A 24,048-nucleotide genomic window follows, 5' to 3' on the forward strand; every position below is an offset into this window, starting at 1 on the left:
AAGGAATTAGTTATTTACAGTAGCATTAGACTGTGTTCAAACTTGACTGCCTCCGTGAAATGATAACTTCCTTGAGGCCTTTATAGACCAATGATAAGAATGAAAACAGCTTGAGTATAGGCTTAGTGATGAATATGGAATGTATGTGTATACATTACTGTTACCATTTTGTCAGCAAGGACTTTTGCCTGTGTGTCATATAAATAGAGTGGTGCAAAATAGTGTATTTATGGTCATCTGCAATGAAATATATGTTTAGCCCTAATTTATCACATCACCTGCATGGAACCCAAAGGAACCTGATTTAAATTATGATTATTAAAGTATAATTTATCGGGTAATAATTTATAATTCTGAAACATTTGATGACTTCATGGATTCTCATATGATTAAGCATACACACCAGTAGCCTTGTCATTTTACTAATATATCGATATTTTTTAAAGCTTTGTACTGGAGGACTACTACTACTACTTGTGGTCAACTTGGTTCTATTCTACACTCATAAACACAAGGTGGCAGTGTTCAAAATTAGGACCCATTGGTATCCAATGTTCTTTATGAAAAAGTGCTTCCGGCGTCATCCTTCCTCTTTTCGTCTGGATCGGGTCGTCGCCATGGTATGGAACTCAATCACTAATAGACTTTAAAAAAAATATCAACTGTAATCTTCAAACTATACATTCACTTGTTACATTTGAAAGTACCCAATGTGTGAATGCAATAGTTAGGGACATGTATATCCCTTTATTCATGATTTTATCTGTATATCCCCCCAAAAGTTGCCTATATACAAAACTCGAGCGAATGGCTACGCTACGGTGATTGTATCGCTAACTACCTAGCTAGTTAATGAGTGACAGTCTCCTATTGAAATTGCCCTTATTACTGTGTTCTTGCCAATGAATGGTGTTAACATTTTATAAATGCATCCTTGCCAAATACCTTTCAAAGTTGTAATCATAGCAAATGTATTATAACTACCAAGTAGTGCTGCCCAATGATGCGTGCTATCAAGGAGATCCTGTTGTGTAACAATGGAGCTAGCTGCTCACACAAGCCTTTGGCAAATGGATTGTTGGTAGAGTTGATTATACAACTTTTTGAGTCAACAACACTAAACGCATGTACATGTAGTCGTTGGAACAAAAATGCCACATAGATGGTGCAAAGGCTCTTGGCCTACCTGAGAAACGCTTAGCTAACTCCGTTCTCTTGTATCAGGGATCATCAACTAAATTCAGCTGCGCGACGATTTTTTTTCTTGAGCGGATGGTCAGAGGGTCAGAACATGATTACTAATAATTTGTCAACTGCAAATTGACCGCAAGAAGCTTAATATAATAAAACAGAATAATTTCAAACCTTACATTTGTATACGATCACATACTGTATGTCTCTGTTATGTGTGGGAATACTTTGGAACAGATTTCAAAAATTAAAAACACTTGGAGCGGATTTTCTGCTGTATATAAAATAATGTAGGAAAAAGCTGCTTGTATTCAATACTTTTTAAATTAAAAGTATGAATTTCAGCACCCCGCGGAAGGACCGCAGTTACAAATATAGGTTCTGGTAAGCGTTTTCAGAATTTACATTTTTACACATATCGACTGCTGGTGACTCAATGTTGTTGAAAGGAAATCGCATGACCAGTTATCCAAACTCCACTCTGCCTCGATATGCGAAGGGAGTTCGAGTGTTCCTCGGCTAGTAGCCCCCTAGGTTGAATGGTAGTGACCTGTTCCCATGCTGGATATTTACTGTGAAGCCCAGAGACTCAATTTGAATGAAGAGGTACTTTAAATGTACCAGATTGCAGCACTTTGTCAGTATACATTCTAAATCTGTGATTCAGGTGAACGTGCCGAAGACACGCAGGACCTACTGCAAGAAGTGCAAGAGACACCAGCTTCACAAAGTTACCCAGTACAAGAAGGGAAAGGATTCCCTCTACGCACAGGGTGAGTTTGTCTCAATATGAGCATTGGCAGATGTGATGAACATATGACGCAGTATGGACTGCTAGGTGTTGCAAGTTAAATAATTGATGTACGATCTGTGTTTTAGGTAAGCGGAGATATGACAGAAAGCAGTCCGGTTACGGTGGACAGACCAAGCCTATTTTCCGCAAAAAGGTAAGCTTGCAAAGCTTTGTGTGTACTGGATATGTTACCAAAAGGTACCTTATATCAGTGGTATACTTCTCCTATCCTTGAGGAACCCAAACAGTACAGTTAAGTAGTCCTGGGGGTCTGGGGCAACATAGAGTTGAAGTCGGAAGTTTACACACACTTAGCTTGGAGTCATTAAAACTCGTTTTTCAACCACTTCACAAATTTCTTGTTAAACAAACTATAGTTTTGGCAAGTCATTTAGGACATCTACTAATTACACAAGTAATTTTTCCAACCATTGTTTACAGACAGATTATTTCACTTATAATTCACTGTATCACAATTCCAGTGGGTCAGAAGTTTACATACACTAAGTTGACTGTGCCATTAAACAGCTTGGAAAATTCCAGAAAATTATGTCATGGGTTTAGAAGCTTCTGATAGGCTAATTGACATCATTTCAGTCAACTGCAGGTGTACCTGTGGATGTATTTCAAGGCCTACTTTCAAACTCAATGCCTCTTTGCTTAACATCATGGTAAAATCAAAAGAAATCAGCCAAGACCCCAGGAAATACATTTTGTAGACCTCCACAAGTTTGGTTCATCCTTGGGAGCAATTTCCAAATGCCTGAAGGTACCACGTTCATCTGTACAAACAATAGTTCGCAAGTATAAACACCATGGGACCATGTAGCCATCATACCGCTCAGGAAGGAGACGTGTTCTGTCTCCTAGAGATGAACATACTTTCCTGCGAAAAGTGCAAATCAATCCCAGAACAACAGCAAAGGACCTTGTGAAGATGCTGGAGGAAACGGATACAAAAGTATCTATATCCACAGTAAAATGAGTCCTATATCGACATAACCTGAAAGGCCGCTCAGCAAGGAAGAAGCCACTGCTCCAAAACCGCCATAAAAAAGCCAGACTACGGTTTGCAACTGCACATTGCAACTGCACAAAGATCGTACTTTTTGGAGAAATGTCCTCTGGTTTGATGAAACAAAAATAGAACTGTTTGGCCATAATGACCATCGTTATGTTTGGAGGAAAAAGGGGGAGGCTTGCAAGCCAATTAACACCATCCCAACCGTGAAGCACAGGGTGGCAGCATCATGTTGTGGGGATGCTTTGCTGCAGGAGGGACTGGTGCACTTGACAAAAGATGGCATCATGAGGTAGGACAATTATGTGGATATATTGAAGCAACATCTCAAGACATCAATCAGGAAGTTAAAGTTTGGTCGCAAATGGGTCTTCCAAATGGACAATGACCCCAAGCATACTTACAAAGTTGTGGCAAAAGGGCTTAAGGACAACAGTCAAGGTTTTGGAGTGGCCATCACAAAGCCCTGACCTCAATCCTATAGAAAATTTGTGAGCAGAACCTGAAAAAGCGTGTGCGAGCAAAGAGGCCTACAAACTTGACTCAGTTACACCAGCTCTGTCAGGAGGAATGGGCCAAAATTCACCCAACTTATTGTGGGAAGCTTGTGGAAGGCTACCTGAAATGTTTGACCCAAGTTAAATAATTTAATGGCAATGCTACCAAATACTAATTGAGTGTATATAAACTTCTGACCCACTGGGAATGTGATGAAAGCTGATATAAATCATTCTCTATTATTCTGACATTTCACATTTTTAAAAGAAAGTGGTGATCCTAACTGACCTAAAACAGGGATTAAATGTCAAGAATTGTGAAAAACTGAGTTTAAATGTATTTGGCTAAGGTGTATGTAAACTTCCGACTTCAACTGTACATGTACTGTTGATTACTCAAGGAAAGGAGTTGAACCACTGATATACCTTACAAATGTGTACTATTTGTGCAGGTCATTGTCAGCGAGGCTTGGCCTGTAGTGGCTTTGTCCTTTCCTAAGGTGTCTGCTAGAGAAAACTGAGATGGTTTGAGGCCCTGCTGTGTCTTTTCCATGGCAAGGTTATAGGTAAACCTCAGACAACTTGATTATTAATGAACACTTTATTTCTCCTTTACTTCGGCACCTACATATAATACAGTATTGACAATATTTTTACACTCCAGAAAATGAAAAGGTGTTGGGGGTAGGATTTTGAGCTCTGAAATTGAGAAACGCTGGCAACGCTGTGATTATCCACCCCTTTCCCAAATTTTGCACTCAAACGCCCTCTCATGGATTTGAAAGGAATGGGTGGTAACTTCCTCTAGCCATTTAATGCATGAAGGGGAGTGAACGAGAACACACTTCAGGAGAGGGGTAGATCATCAGAATGCCGCTGCCTTGTGTCATGTGTGCATGGATCCTGGACTGTGGTAACATTGTATTCTCTCCTCAGGCCAAGACCACAAAGAAGATCGTGTTAAGGCTGGAGTGTGTGGAGCCCAACTGCAGGGCCAAGAGAATGGTGCCCATCAAGAGATGCAAGCACTTTGAGCTGGGAGGTGACAAGAAGAGAAAGGTAAGCACAAACTCTAGCCAAGTAGTGCAACACAGATGTTCCTGGCCCATGTTTATTCTGCATGTGGGATGGGTTGTGTATTTGTTCCACAGCCATGAAAAGCAATGTGTGTATGCACAGTGCATTTGGAAAGTAAGGGTCTGGGTCTGAATACTTATGGTAATGTGATATTTCAGTTTATTTTTAATGTGAGAATATTTTGTCATTATGGCATATTGTGTGTAGATTAATGAGGGGGGGAACAATTTAATCAATTTTAGAATAAGGCTGTAAAGTAAATGTGGGAAAGTCAAGGGGTCTGAATACTTTCTGAATGTACTGTACCAGGGTTATTCAACTCTTACCCTACAAGGTCCAGAGCCTGCTGTTTTTTAGTGTTATCGTTGGTGACATTTGACAATGTTAAACTATCCTTGATACACCTCTGAGTTTTCCCACTTTAAATCGTTGCTCTATAGAACATTTAGTCAATTACAAAAATGCATGCTTCCTCTGAACTCAGGGGTTATTAGACAGCCTGTAGAGGAATTGACAATAGCAGTCTGAAGGCCCTCTCTGGCCAAACGTGTGCGGCTCTTGAATTGTTTGGATTTTAGATATGCCCTAATGAATGTTAACAAGTTCTATTAAGTTGTCAAATTGAAAGATGTGATTGGATTCAGAAGTGGTGTTTCGGATTTTTCGTTGTGGAAAGGTGAATAGTTTCAATGTGCTGGTTGAATATCTGAGCTGCCTTGTAACCTTGTTTGTATTGTCTCCTTTCAGGGCCAGGTCATCCAGTTCTAGACTGTGGGTCAATCTATTGGATGGACTTGTCGTTTTTCCCCCCAATAAATGTATTAAAATTTTACCAGATGTCTCATCTCTCCTTAACTGTACCTTGGTGGTAATTACAAGATGATGGCAATTAGTTGGTGGATATGAAGATGTAATTGGCCATTCCAGAATTTACAACTTAACCTTTCCAAGACTGGTTGAAGCACATCAGTATAAACACTAGCGGATAACCATGCCTGAATCATCTCCTCATGGGCTTAGTACAACAGTCTAAACCCATCAGAACCGAATGATGTATATAAACCCTAGAATGCTGACGCTATGTATCGGCCATTGAGAGGCTCTGAAGACACCGATCGGCCATATTGGCACTCCCTAGTAGGAGCAGTCCTCCATAGGAATGAATGGAATAATACAGTATTTCAATTAAATGTTTCAAGGACAATTGCATGTATTTAAGTATATTTGTTGTACGCTTACATTAATATCAAATTATACTATAAGGAATGTTTGTATACATTCTTGTTTAGGTCACATTTAAAAAAAATAAAAAAAAAATCTAATAAATGCATTTCTATAGCTTCCAAAATATTTTTACAACGGTGGGGTCCCATATCTAGTGTGTGTACGTATATTGAAGTGATAAGAACCCAAAATGAGATTTTGGGATTAAAGCCCTTGTTCTACTTACAGAGTCAGATGAACACATGGATACAATTTTTGCCTGTGTAGTTTGAAGGAAGTTGGCAGTAGTTTTGCCAGCCAATGCTAACTAGGGTAGTGCAAAGACAGCATTGAAAATATTTAAAACAATCATTTCGATATGGTCAGTCCTTGCCTGTGGAAATTTGGGGACAACCAGCGTCATAAGTTTGACATATTGCATTATTTTATGGCTGGTTAAGACAACTACAGAAGTGTAAACCTACCACAGAAGTAATTTTATGGCTGGTTAAGACAACTACAGAAATGTAAACCTACCACAGAAGTAATTTTATGGCTGGTTAAGACAACTACAGAAGTGTAAACCTACCACAGAAGTAATTTTATGGCTGGTTAAGACAACTACAGAAGTGTAAACCTACCACAGAAGTAATTTTATGGCTGGTTATGACATCTACCACACAAGGCAAAACATTCCATTACACCATATAGCCTACTTGTCAACAGTATGTTTACTATAATTTTCTAAAATTGACCAAATTAAATTGTAATTGCACACACATTGATGTCAGACATGCACCGACCCCAACACTTGCTGATGACTGGGATGTATGCAGGACAAGACACCCTCTTGACATAAGGGTATATATTCTGGTCATACACTTTGACACTTTCAAAAAGCATTATTTTCTTAGTCACAGGGTCAAAGTGTTTTCTACAAGTTATTTAAAATATGAAGAAAAAAATGACTAAAGAATTACGAAGGACTTCTTGGTAGGGAAAAAACATTTGAATAAATGTGGGTTTTGACACTTATGCAAGTGTCATAACCAGCCATAAAAATAACGTCACAACAGGTGTAAATATGGGTCATGACAATGTTATGATCCCATTTTGACAAGTTATGTCAGCTGTTATGACATTGACATGGTTATAACCATGTGATAACGCTGGTTGAAGTGTTACCGTAAATTTAAGTAATGTTTTTCCAGACCCATCCCGAAGTTTACCAAAAAAGTGGCAGGTTGATGGCTTTGGTTTTGTTTGAATTCCAGATTGCCCCTTTAATTAAATGTGAACATTTCCAAACATGATTGTACCAAAGTAACAGTTATTGCAAATCAGGAAAAATTGTTACAGTACTACTGATTTTTGATATCTGAACATTCAGGTGTCTGCCATCCAGCAAATCTCCTTTTTGTGACCAGAACAATTGGCATACAAAACATGAACAATTACTAACACATTCCACACTTAAAATAAAGATGAAAAATCCCTCTAATAATTCAAGGGAAGCACACCAACTAAATAACCTATTCTAAGGTTCATAAATCCTGTGCATTTCAATCAGTGCTGGGTGAGGGCCAGGGCCCATATGCTTGTCTGCTAGCTACACCATACTAAAGAACTGCTCACGTTGGGCATGTCCTTCCATAATTGCCATTGGGTGTTGAAGTCACACTTAAATGGGGGTGACAGTCAGCAGTGCTGTGCCAGAAGGGTTGACCACCACCACAAGTTTACTGAGTAGGGTCTGGACCCCCAGCTCCTTGTAGCTGGGCAGGACCTGGGTGACATTACACTGGGGGTGGCAGATCTTCCAGCTAGGCAGCGTGGCCAGGGTGAGGGGGAAGCCTCGGGGACCACCGATCTCCTGCTTGTTCATCACTGCCAGAGCCAACCGGCCACCAGACAGGTGTCTTTCCCACACCTCGAAACTGTCCACCTGTCAATCAACAGTCAGGTTAGTTTCAACAGCCTGATTTCAGATTATAAACTGGGTGGTTCGAGCCCTGAATACTGATTGGCTGAAAGCCGTGGTATATCAGACCGTATACCACGGGTATGACAAAACATTTATTTTTACTGCTCTAACTGCATTGGTAACCAGTCTATAATAGCAATAAGGCACCTCAGGGGTTTGTGATATACGGCCAATATACCATGGCTAAGGGCTGTTCTTATGCACGACGCAATGCGGAGTACATTTAAACTCAGTTTTTCACAATTCCTGACATTTAATCCTAGTAAAAATTCCCTGTCTTAAGTCAGTTAGGATCACCACTTTATTTTAAGAATGTGAAATGTCAGAATAATAGTAGAGAGAATGATTTATTTCAGCTTTCATCACATTCCCAGTGTGTCAGAAGTTTACATACACTCAATTAGTATTTGGTAGCATTTCCTTTAAATTGTTTAACGTGGGTCAATGTTTCAGGTCGCCTTCCACAAGCTTCCCACAATAAGTTGTGTGAATTTTGGCCCATTCCTCCTGACAGAGCTGGGGTAACTAAGTCAGGTTTGTAGGCCTTGCTCGCACACATTTTATATAGGATTGAGGTCAGGGCTTTGTGATGGCCACTCCAATACCTTGACTTTGTTGTCCTTAGGCTATTTTGCCACAACTTTGTAAGTATGCTTGTGGTCATTGTCCATTTGGAAGACCCATTTGCGACCAAGCTTTAACTTCCTGACTGATGTCTTGAGATGTTGCTTCAATATATCCACATCATTTTCCTCCCTAATGATGCCATCTATTTTGTGAAGTGCATCAGTCCCTCCTGCAGCAAAGCATCCCCACAACATGATGCTGCCACCCTCGTGCTTCACGGTTGGGATAGTGTTCTTTGGCTTGCAAGCCTCCCGCTTTTTCCTCCAAACATAACGATGGTCATTACAGCCAAACAGTTCTATTTTTGTTTCATCAGACCAGAGGACATTTCACCAAAAAGTGCAATCTTTGTCCCCATGTGCGGTTGCAAACCATCTCCTGGCTTTTTTATGGCGGTTTTGGAGCAGTGGCTTCTTCCTTGCTGAGTGGCCTTTCAGGTTGTCGACATAGGACTCGTTTTACTGTGGATATAGATACTTTTGTACCCGTTTCCTCCAGCATCTTCACAAGGTCCTTTGCTGTTGTTCTGGGATTGATTTGCAGTTTTTGCACCAAAGTACGTTCATCTCTAGGAGACAGAACGCGTCTCCTTCCTGAGCGGTATGACGGATGCGTGGTCCCATGGTGTTTATACTTGCGTACTATTATTTGTACAGATGAATGTGGTACCTTCAGGCATTTGGAAATTGCTCCCAAGGATGAACCAGACTTGTAGAGGTCTACAATTTTTTTCCTGGGGTCTTGGCTGATTTCTTTCGATTTTTCCCATGATGTCAAGCAAAGAGGCACTGAGTTTGAAGGTAGGCCTTGAGATACAAGTACACCTCCAATTGACTCAAATGATGTCAATTAGCCTATCAGAAGCTTCTAAAGCCATGACAATTTTCTGGAGTTTTCCAAGCTGTTTAAAGGCACAGTCAACTTAGTGTATGTAAACTTCTGACCCACTGGAATTGTGATACAGTGAATTATAAGTGAAATAATCTGTTTGTAAACAATTGTTGGAAAAATTACTTGTGTCATGCACAAAGTAGAGGTCCTAACCGACTTCGCCACGTGACTGTTGTGTTGCTAAACAACCAACCCGTCTATATGTGTTACCGGCATCGGTGGTGTTGATTATTGGGGGAAAGTAAATATTTTATGTGGCTACAGATGAACGCCATATGGTTTCGGAGTTGGCAATTTATAGTGAATGCATGATGTTAGATGTCATTTCTTTGGTGTTTCAGGCTTTTTGAGTTTGATTAGGCCCTGTGATAGTGTAGCTGCATAAGGGTATTTGACCATTATTACACTGAACAAAAATATAAAAAACACAACAATTTCAAAGATTTTAATGTGTTACAGTTCACATAAAGGAAATCAGTCAATTGAAATAAATAAATTGGGCCCTAATCTATGGATTTCACATGACTGGGAATACAAATATGCATCGGTTGGTCACAAATACCCTTAAGAAAGAAAAAGAAACTGTCAGTATCTGGTGTGACCACCATTTGTCTCATGCAGCGCGACATCTTCACATAGAGTTGATCAGGCTGTTGATTGTGGCCTGTGGAATGTTGTCCTACTGCTCTTCAATGGCTGTGCGAAGTTGCTGGATAATGGTGGAAACTGGAACACGCTGTCGTACACGTCAAACCAGAGCATCCCAAAGATGCTCAATTGGTGACATGTCTGGTGAGTATGCAGGGCATTTCCAGCTTCTAGGAATTGTGTACAAAGCCTTGCAACATGGGGCTGTACATTATGCTGAAACATGAGGTGATGGCAGCAGATGAAATGACACGACAATGGTTCTCAGGATCTCGTCATGGTTTCTCTATGCATTCAAATTGCTATTGATAATTGTCTGTAGTTTATGTCTGCCCATACTATAACCCCACTGCCACCATGGGGCACTCTGTTCACAACATTGACATCAGCAAACTGCTCTCCCACACAATGCCATCTGCTCAGTACAGTTGAAACAGAGATTAATCCGTGAAGAGCACACTACTCCAGCGTGCCAGTGGCCATCAAAGGTGAGCATTTGCCCACATAGTCGCTTACGATGCCAAACTGCAGTCAGGTCAAGACCTTGGTGAGGACAACGAGCACGCAGATGAGCTACCCTGAGACTGTTTGACAGTTTGTGCAGAAATTCTTTGTTTGTGAAAACCCAATTTCATCAGCTGTCCGGGTGGCTGGTCTCAGACAATCTCCCAGGTGAAGAAGCCGGATGTGGAGGTCCTGGGCTGGTGTGGTTACACATGGTATGCGGTTGTGAGGCCGGTTGGATGTACTGCCAAATTCTCTAAAACGATGTTGGAGGAGGCTTATGGTAGGGAAATGAACATGCAATTCTCTGGCAACAGCTCTGGTGGACATTCCTGTAGTCAGCCAAATGCAGCCTCCCTCAACTTTAGATATCTGTGGCATTGTGTTGTGTGACAAAACTGCACATTTTAGAGTGGCCTTTTATTGTCCCCTGCACAAGGTGCACCTGTGTAATGATAATTTTTTAATCAGCTTACTGATATGCCACACCTGTCAGGTGGATGGATCTTGGCAAAGGAGAAATGCTCATTAACAGGGATGTAAACATATTTGGGCACAACATTTTAGACAAATAAGCTTTTTGTACTTATGGACAATTTCTGGGATCTTTTATTTCAGCTCATGAAACATGGAACCAACACTTTACATGTTGCGTTTATATTTTGGTTCAGTGTTGTATTGAAATGTATTAGCACCGAGTAGTCACATTTAAAGTAGGATTTGGTACTGCACAACAGAAGTAGCATATGCCCTGTTTGTTTTATGTGTGGCGGTAATTCTATTCTCCATTGTGCATTACCATGAAATATCCCCAGTGAGTGACAGAGTAGAGGTGTACTACCTTGGCTGTGCGATAGCCCTGCCTGCCCAGTGGGTCCTGACTGATGTCGATGATCCTTGTGTTCTGCAGCAGCTGCTTGGACCGGGGGCAGATGTCTCTCAGGTCATTGGACATCAGCAGAGGGGCGGCCATGATGGCCCACAATGCCATCTGAGACTCCTGTTGGGCGTGACTCAGGCCAAAGTTTCCAATCACCAGCTGAGGAAGGAACACCATCAATGTCAATCAGACATACTATTCAGACAAAGTACATGGGTTATGGCAGGAACAGCTGGTGTGAGTAAGATGAAAAGTTGATGATTAATCATTACTCAGACCAGTGAAACAGTAAAACTAAACGCCATCAACTGAGTAGCAGGATTCGATTGGTCAATTCAGGAAGTTCACTTAAACATTCCCCATAGAAAACAATGGGATGAATTGGCCCCAACTCCTTATCCATAGCAAAAAGTGGAACCGCCACAGTACCATGTCAGGGTCATTCCAGCCCCCAGGCCCAGCCGCTGGGACAATGACGTCCTGATGGTCGGCAGTCCAGTCCAAGATGGTCTTCACACTGTCCCAGGAGTCATACACATCCGCAAAGTTGCGCCAGTGGTTACAGACCTTCCGTATGGCAGCATAGTCTGGCTGTGAGTACATCATTGACATGGTGGGACACATTAATCAATGCAAAATGAATCATGAATGAATCCTCCTGACTAACATTAAATCAATTCAGTTTCTGGTATATTTAGCATTTTCATTAGCCAATGAACTGAAGGAATAAAGGCATTTACCACCTCGCCTCTTTTCCTACCTGATGGTACGGCCACTCATACAGTGGCCACTCGCAGGAGTACAGGATACTTCTCCCAGTTTGGTTCAGTGCTATTGACATGTTTGTGTAACCTGGGGAAAAAAAGGTCACACAGCAGTAATTATAAGGTTTCGGGTGTTACCAATCAATCACTCTCTATTCAATTCATGAAACGTAACTTAATCTGAAAGACTTTTGAGCTGTTGAATTAGTCATTTTGTAGCATGACATTTAATATATAAATCACCTTCTCCCAGTAAAGTCCACTTCATGTAGCACCCATCAAATTTGAGCAGATCCACACCCCAATCAGCAAAGGTCTGAGCGTCGATGTCGTAGTATCCCAGGCTCCCTGGAAAGCCTCCACATGTAAAGGTTCCCAAATCAGCATAGATCCCCAACTTGAGACCCTTGGAATGAACCTGTATAACCAATCACAAATCATTTTACAATAAGGCTTTTAGAAAAGGTTTGTCTTGTAGGCCAAAATCCATGAACAAAGTGGACCCTCACAGTTGAAACCAGTAGATGGTGATGTTGTATTACCAAACCACATTTTCATGGCACTTCAGAGGGTTTTGAAACCTTTGGTCATTTAGCACCATGGTAATAGCAATATTCCCTTTCTGTTTGCTCATAGTTATGTGTCACTCTTAGCAAAGTGGATGATCTAATTAGTAAACCACATAACATAATACAGTCCCAGTGGGTAGGTTATCACTCGAGGAAGGACATGTTTCTGTTTGTTGTGTTAAAGTGACACAGAGTGTGTGATAGAAAAGCACTGGGAACTAGAAAAGCACTGGGAACTAGAAAAGCACTGGGAACTAGAAAACATTGGAGTTAGAGCTGACATAAGCAGTGCATCACCAACTGTATGTGGATAATATAAGTTGTCCCTCAACAACTGGTTCATGTTCAGTAGACATGAAACCCCAAAAAATGGCCCAAAAGTAAATGATTATTTTAATTTTCCATTGCAAAACATTTTTCTACATGTGTGCCCTAATGAGCATGACCTCTCTGTAGCCTATACACTCACATAGTCGGCCAGTTTCTTGATGCCTCTGGGGAACCGCTTCGGGTCTGCCTGAAGGCGTCCCTTGGCATCACGTTGGTGGCTGGGCCAACAGTCATCGATGCAGACATACTCGTAGCCAGCCTCCTTCCAGCCTTCCATCACCATCACATCTGCCATCTGCATGTAGAGATTCTCACTAGCAGCACAGAGATCAGGGACAGACAGAGGAAACTATTAGCCAGTTCATATTGTCATATTAACTATGCTTCAATGTGTCAATGAAGTAACAGTGAACGTGTGAGGCCATTTATACCTGATGAATGTAGAACCACCCCACTAACATTAATGTTACCGCCTACAGTTACTCTACTTCCTGCTATGAGTTTGAATTGAGCGGTCATCGGAATGGTCTAAGCTAGTTTAGTGGTGTCAATTTGGGTGGGGATACTTTGTGGAACGTTCCAACAGGAATCTGTTGCAAAAACGTCGTAAATAACAAGGCTGCCAACAAACAACGCATACAGAGTTGTATAGCGGCAGAATAAGATGCTGGGGGCTATTTAATTAAGTTTTTCACTCCCAACGTTTATTCCGAAAAATGTCTGTCCTCACTCTGGTAGCCTGTGGACAAACATTAAGAATAAGCTACGTGGTGAGTTGATGCCTATTCGGCAGCTAGTTAGCTAGGTGAATTGATAATGCTACTTTGTATGCGTTGTTTGTTGGCATCCTTGTACTTACGAAGTTTTTGGAAAAGATTCCTGTTGGAACGTGCCACAAAATTATACCCATACTGTCAATTGTGTTTACCTTGCCTTCAATGTTTGATTGAGTCTGGAACATTTAAATGTACGTGTAGAGTTGAGGGTGAAGCCAGATGTCATACCTGATGCAATTATTGGGGTCCGTGTCACAGTCGACATTGCACATGAATCTCTCCCAATGCAGCCAACCCATTGTAGGCTTGAGCGCGAGACCATTGTCCAGAGATCGAACTGGACTGATAAAAGCACCGATTGTAAATAGCACCAGAACTACAGCACCCATTTGAGTTACTGGTTTCATTTGACTAACGAATAATCTTCATCAACAATGTGTGAATTAAAAGCACGTCTATTTCCTGATAGTGACACAAACTGGGTCCGCCTTACCGGAAGATTGACTGCAACATGGACCAGTAATATCATGATGCGCTGGAAACTAGCCAATCACGTTGCACCCGTGTCTGGATATAAACAAGGAAGCGCACCTGTGTCAAGTGTTTGCTTGATGACATGGATTGTAAATTCAACATTTTTGCCTGTAACTTGTGATGTGCACCTGGACATAACTTCATAATCCTTTTTGCTACGTTTGAAAAGAATGAGCTACAGGTCTGGCTGTAGCTTTTTTTATACCATATTAGGAACTGTTTGAGTGTAGAATCTGGGGTGAGACACAAGATGGATCTAATCTACCCAACGACCAGATGCGGACAGAGGAGAGCACCAAGGGACTGGGACAAGTCTGAGTGCCAGCGATAGGCTGAGCAAAGTTTAAACCACGCTCAGCCTCTAATGTGATAGGCCAATGGATGGCTGTCATAGTATAATAACTGTGGTTTGCGCACATTCCAGAGTTCTCTGTTGTACCCTGCGCGGTGATACAGCGAACCCGTATATACGAAAATTGCATTTGCCATTTATTGCTTGCGTTAATTAAACATAATTAAAGAAAGTTAGCAGACCTTGCTTTTTATTTATCCTGATACCGGATTCGATTAACGCAGCGCTCACACTACACATGCCCTGCGTGCCTGGTAGTTGTTCTGCCATGATAACTACAAGTTTAGATAGCTGGCTAGACTAATTTACCAATCTGAAAATTGTTAGCTGACATGGCTAATTGAGTGACTGACATAAAAATACAAAAATTGTTGATGCACAACCAAATTTTCAACTTCCACCTTGTGTATTCTACTATATTAACTGTTAACTGTCAATTGAAACCCCGACTGAGTCGCCCCCCCCCACAAAAAAAAGGAGGCTTTTTAAGCGACCACTTATGTCACTTATACCTGGAGCCGGTGTTGTGCCAAAAATCTCCTGCCAAAATTCGTGGCAAGAAAATGGCCTTGCCGAACCCCCCCCCCCCCCTTCTAATTTCCTTAATTTTGTCATTAGAGTCAAATACTTTCTATAGAACAAACTTCACATCAGGATAGGCAACTGAAATTAATAATTAATGTATGTGTGTTATATTAAACATAGAGGAGGGAGTCAAATGTAGGCAAGCAATAAACATTTCAGAACAACTACTAGTCGAATAAGACATGGGAGAGATGACACATTTTGGCAAAGAGGTTTATTATTAGACTAATACACTTGAAACAAATAGCCAAACTGAAAACTGCAGACAAAAATGCTCTCTGCTACTGAGATCAGTGAAATGTAGGCTAAACTGACAACGGAGTGAAGAGCAGAAATCTCAACTAGCAAGCAAGTCGCAGCAATGAAGAACGCGAATGGGGGGGGGAATTCTGTCAGGGGGGAGATTTTCTGCACAATACTGGCCCTGATGGGCTTGTTTGACATTGCATGCAATTGCTGACTGGCTGAGCTACAAAGAACCTTGCATCATGAATAACTACCTATTATTATTTGTAGATCAGTCAGTCAATTTACCCATGATGCATTGTGGTTTTAATCCTCTCGAACCGTCTCGAACACAGTCAATGTTTTACCCACCTCAAGCGCATTTTAACGAGATTATACATGTTCACACACCGTTGGCAACGTTAGAGAAGCAGCCATGCGTTGTCAATGACCTGACTATTCAGCAGCATTGAAATCAACAGAAAAAGCAAGTGTATCAGGTATGAAATAGGTGTCAAAAATTGGTATTTGACCTGTGTGTCAAGGCTCTCCAAATCTGATATGGAGGCTATCCCTGTGTTGGCCTAATTGAGGTCCACATAAAATATTATCACAACCACAACCACATGCACAGACACATGCACCAATTAAACATCTTACTATAATTATAGGCCAAGGCCTATCCAATGATCAGAATGTTGCCACACCGAAAAGACAACTTCTTGACTGGTGAACACCTGGCCCTTGATCATGACTCTCAGTTCCATTACATTACATATAAGAGTCATTGGACGAAGGGATCTTCTGTATGGTGGAGTTTTGTTAAGAGCTCCGACGCTCGGTCTGAACATTAACACGCGTCTCTTGCGGTACGGTTTTGGAAGCATAAGGACCTTATCTTTTATATCAGCAAGAAATAATTTTCCAAAAACAAAAGGTTAAATTGATACACATTTATAGGGTTAGGGTTCCCACATATTTCCATGTTACAGCGCTTGTTTACGGAAAACAGACAGAAGACAGAGTAGACTACCTGTGCTAATTAGCTATCTGCATCTTCGAACACCTGTGTCTAAATGGAAAACGGACGCCACAAACGTGTTGTCACTGAAAAATACTGTCGGCTGCAACTGTTAAAACCGGTTAAAACAGTCTACAGTAAGTGTGTATTTTGCATTTGTGAATTTATTTGTATGTGGTATGAACTTAAGTTTCTAGAACCGTACTGCAATTGAGAATCAATTTACGTTTAGATGGAGAATTTGACTGTTCTGGCTTCCAGAGCCAATTTGCCTTTAAACAGAACATGTAAGGTCCTTGGACTATAAGGAGTGATGTTAGGTTCCTTTAGTCCATTATTGGGCTAGTGAACACCCAGCCTACACTGTAAACAAGCAAGGTAGAATTATTGAGATGGCATAACTCCAGACTATCATAATAATCCCTGTTGCTGTGCTGTCATGGGTCTAGAAAGCGAGCATCATAAAATGAACACAAAACCTGACCTTTGTGCAAATGTCAAGGGTGTGTGTTTCAGCCTTGAACATCATCAGAGGCCTCACCAAGAGGGACAGGCCTGATACAAACAATTTATCACTCACTGTATTCACTATACTCACTGTATATCAGAGACCCTGGGCAAAGAAGTGAAGGCTATAAATGACTCGTCCAACCTGAGAGATTGACCATCGATTTACTTGGTTACAAACTTACTTGGTTTCCTCACTATAAAAAGGATCTCGCTCCCAGCCACAGCAGTGATAGATTGTCAAATTTTTCTCAAACTGAACTCGTGTTTCCAGGCGATGTGTTCACACTCCTGTCCAGCGTTGGTGATCGGGCGGCCCAGTAGAGCTGCTGCTTCTTGTTTTTAGCTGATAAGAGGGGAACTCGATGTGGTCGTCTGCTGCAATATCCCATCCGTAACAAGGATCGACGAGTTGTGCGTTGCACACCACTGTTGTACTGCGCCGTTATTTGTCTGTTTGTGGCCTGCCTGTTAGCTTGCACGATTCTTGCCGTTCTCCTTCGACCTCTCTGATCAACAAGCTATTTTAGCCCGCAGGACTGCCGCTGACTGGTTGTTTTTTTGTTTGTCTCACAATTCTCTGTAAACCCTAGACACAGATGTGCGTGAAAAGCCCAGGAGGGCAGCTGCTTCTGAGATACTGGATGCAGCGCGCCTGGCACCGACGATCAATACACGCTTAAAGTCGCTTAGGTCACTCGTTTTGCCTTTTCTAATGTCCAATCGAACAGTAACTTTATATAGCAAGCCACGACCACAGGAGCTATCCATTTTCGTGAACAGCCTGGTGTTCCTAATAAACTGTCCAGTGAATGTATTATGCCCACCTGATAAGCCCCCTGCCCCCAAGACTAAACATACACAGCACATACAAAAGTAGGTGGACACCCCTTCAAATTAGTGGATTTTGCTATTTTATCCACAAACGTTGCTGACAGGTGTTTAAAATCGAGCACACAGCATGCAATCTCCATAGACAAACATTGGCAGTAGAATGGCCTTACTGAAGAGTTTAGTGACTTTCAACGTGGCACCGTACCAACAAGTCAGTTCGTCACATTTCACAAAAATCGTCTGTCCTCGGTTGCAAAACTCACTACCGAGTTCCAAATTGCTTCTGGAAGCAACGTCTTGCCAAGAACTGTTTGTCGGGAGCTTCATGAAATGAGTTTCCATGGCCGAGCAGCCGCACACAAGGCCAAGATCATCACGCGCAAAGCCAAGCGTTGGCTGGAGTGGTGTAAAGCTCACCGCCATTGGACTCTGGAGCAGTGGAAACGCGTTCTCTGGAGTGATGAATCATGCTTCACCATCTGACAGTCTGACGGACAAATCTGGGTTTGGAGGATGCCAGGAGAATGCTACCTGGTTCAATGCATCGTGCCAACGGTAAAGTTTGGTGGAGGAGGAATAATGGTCTGGGGATGTTTTTCATGGTTCGGTCTAGGCCCCTTAGTTCCAGTGAAGGGAAATATTAACGCTAAAGCATACAATGACATTTTAGATGATTCTGTGCTTCCAAGTTTGTGGCTACAGTTTGGGGAAGGCCCTTCCCTGTTTTAGCATAACAATTCCCCCATGCACAAAGCGAGGTCCATACAGAAATGGTTTATCGAGATCGGTGTGGAAGAACTTGACTGACCTGCACAGAGCCCTGACCTCAACCCCATCTAACACCTTTGGGATGAATTGGAATGCCGACTGCGAGCCAGGCCTAATCCCCCAACATCAGTCCAACATCAGTCCACATACTTTTGGTAATTTAGTGTATATCAATGACCTATCAACCTTTTACCTCATGAAGTATGGCAAATGTAGTCAGATTGCATCTTTATAAGCACTTTAAGGGCTTCAGTGTGTCAATTTAGTTAATGTTTTAAAAAGTGTAGTATACCATTCATCCCTTTCACATATAAACTCAACTCAACCCTTTTTCAGGACCCTGTCTTTCAAAGATAATTCGTAAAAATCCAAATAACTTCACAGATCTTCATTGTAAAGGGTTTTAACACTGTTTCCAATTTTTATTTATATTATTTTTTATTTCACCTTTATTTAACCAGGTAGGCAATTTGAGAACAATTTCTCATTTACAATTGCGACCTGGCCAAGATAAAGCAAAGCAGTTCGACACATACAACAACACAGAGTTACACATGGAGTAAAACAAACATACAGTCAATAATACAGTAGAAAAATAGGTTTATATACATTGTGAGCAAATGAGGTGAGATAAGGGAGGTAAAGGCAAAAAAAGGCCATGGTGGCGAAGTAAATACAATATAGCAAGTAAAACACTGGAATGGTAGATTTGCAGTGGAAGAATGTGCAAAGTAGAAAGAGAAATAATTGGGTATAAAGAAGCAAAATAAATAAATAAATACAGTAGGGGAAGAGGTAGTTGTTTGGGCTAAATTATAGATGGGCTATGTACAGGTGCAGTAATCTGTGAGCTGCTCTGACAGCTGGTGCTTAAAGCTAGTGAGGGAGATAAGTGTTTCCAGTTTCAGTTTGCAGTTCGTTCCAGTCATTGGCAGCAGAGAACTGGAAGGAGAGGAGGCCAAAGGAGGAATTGGCTTTGGGGGTGATCAGAGAGATATACCTGCTGGAGCGTGTGCTACAGGTGGGTGCTGCTATGGTGACCAGCGAGCTGAGATAAAGCGGGGCTTTACCTAGCAGGGTCTTGTAGATGACCTGGAGCCAGTGGGTTTGGCGACGAGTATGAAGCGAGGGCCAGCCAACGAGAGCGTACAGGTCGCAGTGGTGGGTAGTATATGGGGCTTTGGTGACAAAACGGATGGCACTGTGATAGACTGCATCCAATTTATTGAGTAGGGTATTGGAGGCTATTTTTTAAATGACATTGCTGAATTCGAGGATCAGTAGGATGGTCAGTTTTACGAGGGTATGTTTGGCAGCATGAGTGAAGGATGCTTTGTTGCGAAATAGGAAGCCAATTCTAGGTTTAACTTTGGATTGGAGATGTTTGATGTGAGTCTGGAAGGAGAGTTTACAGTCTAACCAGACACCTAGGTATTTGTAGTCGTCCACATAATCTAAGTAAGAAACATCCAGAGTAGTGATGTTGGACGGGCGGGCAGGTGCAGGCAGCGATCGTTTGAAGAGCATGCATTTAGTTTTATTTGTATTTAAGAGCAGTTGGAGGCCATGGAAGGAGAGTTGTATGGCATTGAAGCTCGTCTAGAGGGTTGTTAACACAGTGTCCAAAGACGGGCCAGAAGTATATAGAATGGTGTCGTCTGCGTAGAGGTGGATCAGAGACTCACCAGCAGCAAGAGCAACATCATTGATGTATATAGAGAAGAGAGTCGGCCCAAGAATTGAACCCTGTGGCACCCCCATAGAGACTGCCAGAGGCCCGGACAACAGGCCCTCCGATTTGACACACTGAACTCTATCAGAGAAGTAGTTGGTGAACCAGGCGAGGCAATCATTTGAGAAGCCAAGGCTATCGAGTCTCCCGATGAGGATGTGGTGATTAAAAGAGTCGAAAGCCTTGGCCAAGTCAATGAGTACGGCTGCACAGTATTGTTTCTTATCGATGGTGGTTAAGATATCGTTTAGGACCTTGAGCATGGCTGAGGTGCACCCATGACCAGCTCTGAAACCAGATTGCATAGCGGAGAAGGTGCGGGGGGATTCGAAATGGTCGGTAATCTGTTTGTTGACTTGGCTTTCGAAGACCTTAGAAAGGCAGGTTAGGATAGATATAGGTCTGTAGCAGTTTGGGTCAAGAGTGTCCCTCCCCTTTGAAGAGGGGGATGACCGCAGCTGCTTTCCAATCTTTGGGAATCTCAGACGTCATGAAAGAGAGGTTGAACAGGCTAGTAGTTGGGGTTGCAACAATTGCGGCAGATAATTTTAGAAAGAAAGGGTCCAGATTGTCTAGCCCGGCTGATTTGTAGGGGTCCAGATTTTGCCGCTCTTTCAGAACATCAGCTGACTGGATTTGGGAGAAGGAGAAATGGGGAAGGCTTGGGCGAGTTGCTGTGGGGGGTGCAGTGCTGTTGACCGGGGTAGGGGTAGCCAGGTGGAAAGCATGGCCAGCCGTAGAAAAATGCTTATTAAAATTCTCAAATATAGTGGATTTATCGGTGGTGACAGAGTTTCCTATCCTCAGTGCAGTGGGCAGCTGGGAGGAGGTGTTTTTATTCTCCATAGACTTTACAGTGTCCCAGAACTTTTTTGAGTTTGTGTTGCAGGAAGCAAATTTCTGCTTGAAAAAGCTAGCCTTGGCTTTTTTAACTGCCTGTGTATATTGGTTTCTAACTTCCCTGAAAAGTTGCATATCACGGGGGCTGTTCGATGCTAATGCAGAACGCCATAGGATGTTTTTGTGTTGGTTAAGGGCAGTCAGGTCTGGAGAGAACCAAGGGCTATATCTGTTCCTGGTTCTAAATTTCTTGAATGGGGCATGCTTATTTAAGATGGTGAGGAAGGCATTTTTCAAAAATAACCAGGCATCCTCTACTGACGGGATGAGGTCAATATCCTTCCAGGATACCCGGGCCAGGTCGATTAGAAAGGCCTGCTCGCTGAAGTGTCCCATGCTGTTCAATGAACCGTAAACAATTAATGAACATGCACCTGTGGAACGGTAGTTAAGACTTAACAGCTTACAGACGGTAGGCAATTAAGGTCAAAGTTATGAAAACTAAGGACACTAAAGAGGCCTTTCTACTGACTCTGAAAAACACTAAAAGAAAGATGCCCAGGGTCCCTGCTCATCTGCATGAACGTGCCTTAGGCATGCTGACTGCAGATGTGGCCAGGGCAATAAATTGCAATGTCCGTACTGTGAGACGCCTAAGACAGCGCTACAGGGAGACAGGACAGACAGCTGATCGCCCTCGCAGTGGCAGACAACGTGTAACAACACCTGCACAGGATCGGTACATCCGAACATCACACCTGCGGGACAGATACAGGATGGCAACAACAACTGCCCGAGTTACACCAGGAACGCATAATCCCTCCGTCAGTGCTCAGACTGTCCGCAATAGGCTGAGAGAGGCTGGACTGAGGGCTTGTAGGCCTGTTGTAAGGCAGGTCGTCATCAGACATCACCGGCAACAACGTCGCCTATGGGCACAAACCTACCGTCGCTGGACCAGACAGGACTGGCAAAAAGTGCTCTTCACTGACAAGTCGCGGTTTTGTCTCAGCAGGGGTGATGGTCGGATTTGCGTTTATCGTCGAAGGAATGAGCGTGACACCTAGGCCTGTACTCTGGAGCAGGATCAATTTGGAGGTGGAGGGTCCGTCATGGTCTGTGGCGGTGTGTCACAGCATCATCGGACTGAGCTTGTTGTCATTGCCGGCAATCTCAACTCTGTGCGTTACAGGGAAGACATCCTCCTCCCTCATGTGGTACCCACAATGCCACCAGCCATACTGCTCGTTCTGTGCGTGATTTCCTGCAAGACAGGAATGTCAGTGTTCTGCCATGGCCAACGAAGAGCCCGGATCTCAATCCCATTGAGCACGCCTGGGACCTGTTGGATCAGAGGGTGAGGGCTAGGGCCATTCCCCCCAGAAATGTCTGGGAATTTGCAGGTGCCTTGGTGGAAGAGTGGGGTAACATCTCACTGGAAAATCTGGTGCAGTCCGTGAGGAGGAGATGCAGCTGGTGGCCACACCAGATACTGACTGTTACTTTTGATTTTGACCCCCCCTTTGTTCAGGGACACATTATTCCATTTATGTTAGTCACATGTCTGTGGAACTTGTTCAGTTTATGTCTCAGTTGTTGAATCTTGTTATGTTCATACAAATATTTACACATGTTAAGTTTGCTGAAAATAAACGCAGTTGACAGTGAGAGGACGTTTCTTTTTTTGCTGAGTTTATCTGTATATTGGTAAACAGCCACCAAAATACTTTAAAACTATTTCTTCACTCTTATTTACTTGTACATTTCTGGAGAGAACAGATTGTTAACAGTCCCACTTGATAAATGATACCCAGTATGATGAATTGATGGACATTTTCTAGGGCCAGACACTCTGGTCCTTGTAGGTGGGAACACACACACACGCACACGCACACATTGGCATTTCAATAGTCCTACTACTGAAAGCTCTGTTGAAACATCTATTTGCAAAACTTAAGCCCAAGCCCAGATAGTGAATCAAACAGTGGGGAGAGTAATTCCGGGAAACGTATGCACCTAATTATAATTTTACATTGGTCGCTGTTATGAAAATGGTTTTCAATAATGGCTTCCTCGTGATTACAATCTAAAATATTATTAATAATGATCTAGCAGAGCTACTATACCGCAATGACGACTTACAAGGCCTTGGTGAAGGGCCTTTCAGTATATTTGAAAAATAAAAATCGATTTTAATAGTGTAATCGATACATGATTCAGCTTGTAGTCCTTTAAAGAGTCTGAGAGTACACAAAGCCTGACCTTCACTCTGACTATGATTGCCGTTCGCAGCACTGTACTGCATGCAAGGTTGCCATGACGAATCTCAACTTTGAAGAGCCTTGATGGATCTCATGCCCCCTGTAATAATTAGATAGACCTGCATATTATTGCTTTATTGCTGGAGTAGGAGCTGGTAAACGAATAGCCACAGCAGAATGCCAAGCAAAGAGTAGCGGCAGTATGTTTCCTACAGAAACAGGCTGCTGGCAGGCTGGTGGAGAGAGCAGCTCAAGGATCTTTGCAGACAGTCTTCCTGTTGTTTGTCTGAGCACAGTCACAAATCCTCTGTCTGTCTGTGTAGGACTTGACTAGACAAGTAGATTCATGGATACCGGTAACACTGGATTTTATAGTCCTAGAACTAGGCTATTTCAGGGAGGTGGTATTTTTTACCTGGTGTGACACAGAGGACATTCACTTCAAATAATTCAACACGATTAGCAACTACCTGATACCAATTTATACTGTGTGGCTGTCACGTTCCTGACCTGTTTTCTTTTGTCTTGTATTTATTTAGTTGGTCAGGGCGTGAGTTGGGTGGGTTTGTCTATGTGTGATTTTCTATGTTGGGATGTTTGTGTTCGGCCGGGTATGATTCTCAATCAGAGGCAG

The 24,048-nt window shown here is 42.4% G+C and overlaps 2 protein-coding genes and 1 non-coding gene across 4 annotated transcripts; 2 read left to right on the forward strand and 1 right to left on the reverse strand.

Annotated features, from left to right (window-relative positions):
* The first annotated feature begins 531 nt into the window (after window positions 1-531).
* LOC120047994 (60S ribosomal protein L36a-like) lies at window positions 532-5,411 on the forward strand. Its single transcript, XM_038993648.1, has 5 exons — window positions 532-620; window positions 1,859-1,964; window positions 2,071-2,138; window positions 4,439-4,561; window positions 5,327-5,411. Exons 1-5 carry the CDS (start codon window positions 552-554, stop codon window positions 5,345-5,347), a joined length of 387 nt encoding a protein of 128 aa, XP_038849576.1. The 5' UTR covers window positions 532-551; the 3' UTR covers window positions 5,348-5,411.
* LOC120048926 lies at window positions 3,949-4,085 on the forward strand. Its single transcript, XR_005477075.1, has one exon. It is a non-coding gene; the product is annotated as a small nucleolar RNA SNORA9 (small nucleolar RNA).
* Window positions 4,854-14,238, reverse strand: gla (galactosidase, alpha). Of its 2 annotated transcripts, XR_005476955.1 has the most exons (8): window positions 13,984-14,238; window positions 13,119-13,293; window positions 12,324-12,498; window positions 12,077-12,168; window positions 11,746-11,907; window positions 11,278-11,475; window positions 6,316-7,727; window positions 4,854-6,263 (listed from the first exon to the last, which is right to left on the reverse strand). XR_005476955.1 is itself a non-coding variant. In XM_038993644.1 (7 exons), exons 1-7 carry the CDS (start codon window positions 14,160-14,162, stop codon window positions 7,464-7,466), a joined length of 1,245 nt encoding a protein of 414 aa, XP_038849572.1. In that variant the 5' UTR covers window positions 14,163-14,238; the 3' UTR covers window positions 4,854-7,463. The 2 variants fall into 2 exon arrangements, 1 of the variants encoding a protein (XP_038849572.1); XM_038993644.1 differs by having other exon boundaries at window positions 4,854-7,727.
* Window positions 14,239-24,048: the final 9,810 nt, after the last annotated feature.

This window comes from Salvelinus namaycush, chromosome 5, assembly GCF_016432855.1.
Source record: "Salvelinus namaycush isolate Seneca chromosome 5, SaNama_1.0, whole genome shotgun sequence".
Taxonomy (NCBI): Eukaryota; Metazoa; Chordata; class Actinopteri; order Salmoniformes; family Salmonidae; genus Salvelinus; species Salvelinus namaycush.

Excerpts from the sequence above, each read along its gene's own strand:
- LOC120047994 (XM_038993648.1), top strand. The coding sequence starts at position 552 with ATGTTCTTTATGAAAAAGTGCTTCCGGCGTCATCCTTCCTCTTTTCGT. Across the intron at positions 1,965-2,070 it reads GGATTCCCTCTACGCACAGG|GTAAGCGGAGATATGACAGA; the intron begins GTGAGTTTGTCT and ends TCTGTGTTTTAG. Across the intron at positions 2,139-4,438 it reads AGCCTATTTTCCGCAAAAAG|GCCAAGACCACAAAGAAGAT; the intron begins GTAAGCTTGCAA and ends TTCTCTCCTCAG.
- gla (XM_038993644.1), bottom strand. The coding sequence starts at position 14,162 with ATGAAACCAGTAACTCAAATGGGTGCTGTAGTTCTGGTGCTATTTACA. Across the intron at positions 12,169-12,323 it reads GTGGACTTTACTGGGAGAAG|GTTACACAAACATGTCAATA; the intron begins GTGATTTATATA and ends TTTTTTCCCCAG. Across the intron at positions 11,476-11,745 it reads GCTGGAATGACCCTGACATG|CTGGTGATTGGAAACTTTGG; the intron begins GTACTGTGGCGG and ends TTCCTTCCTCAG.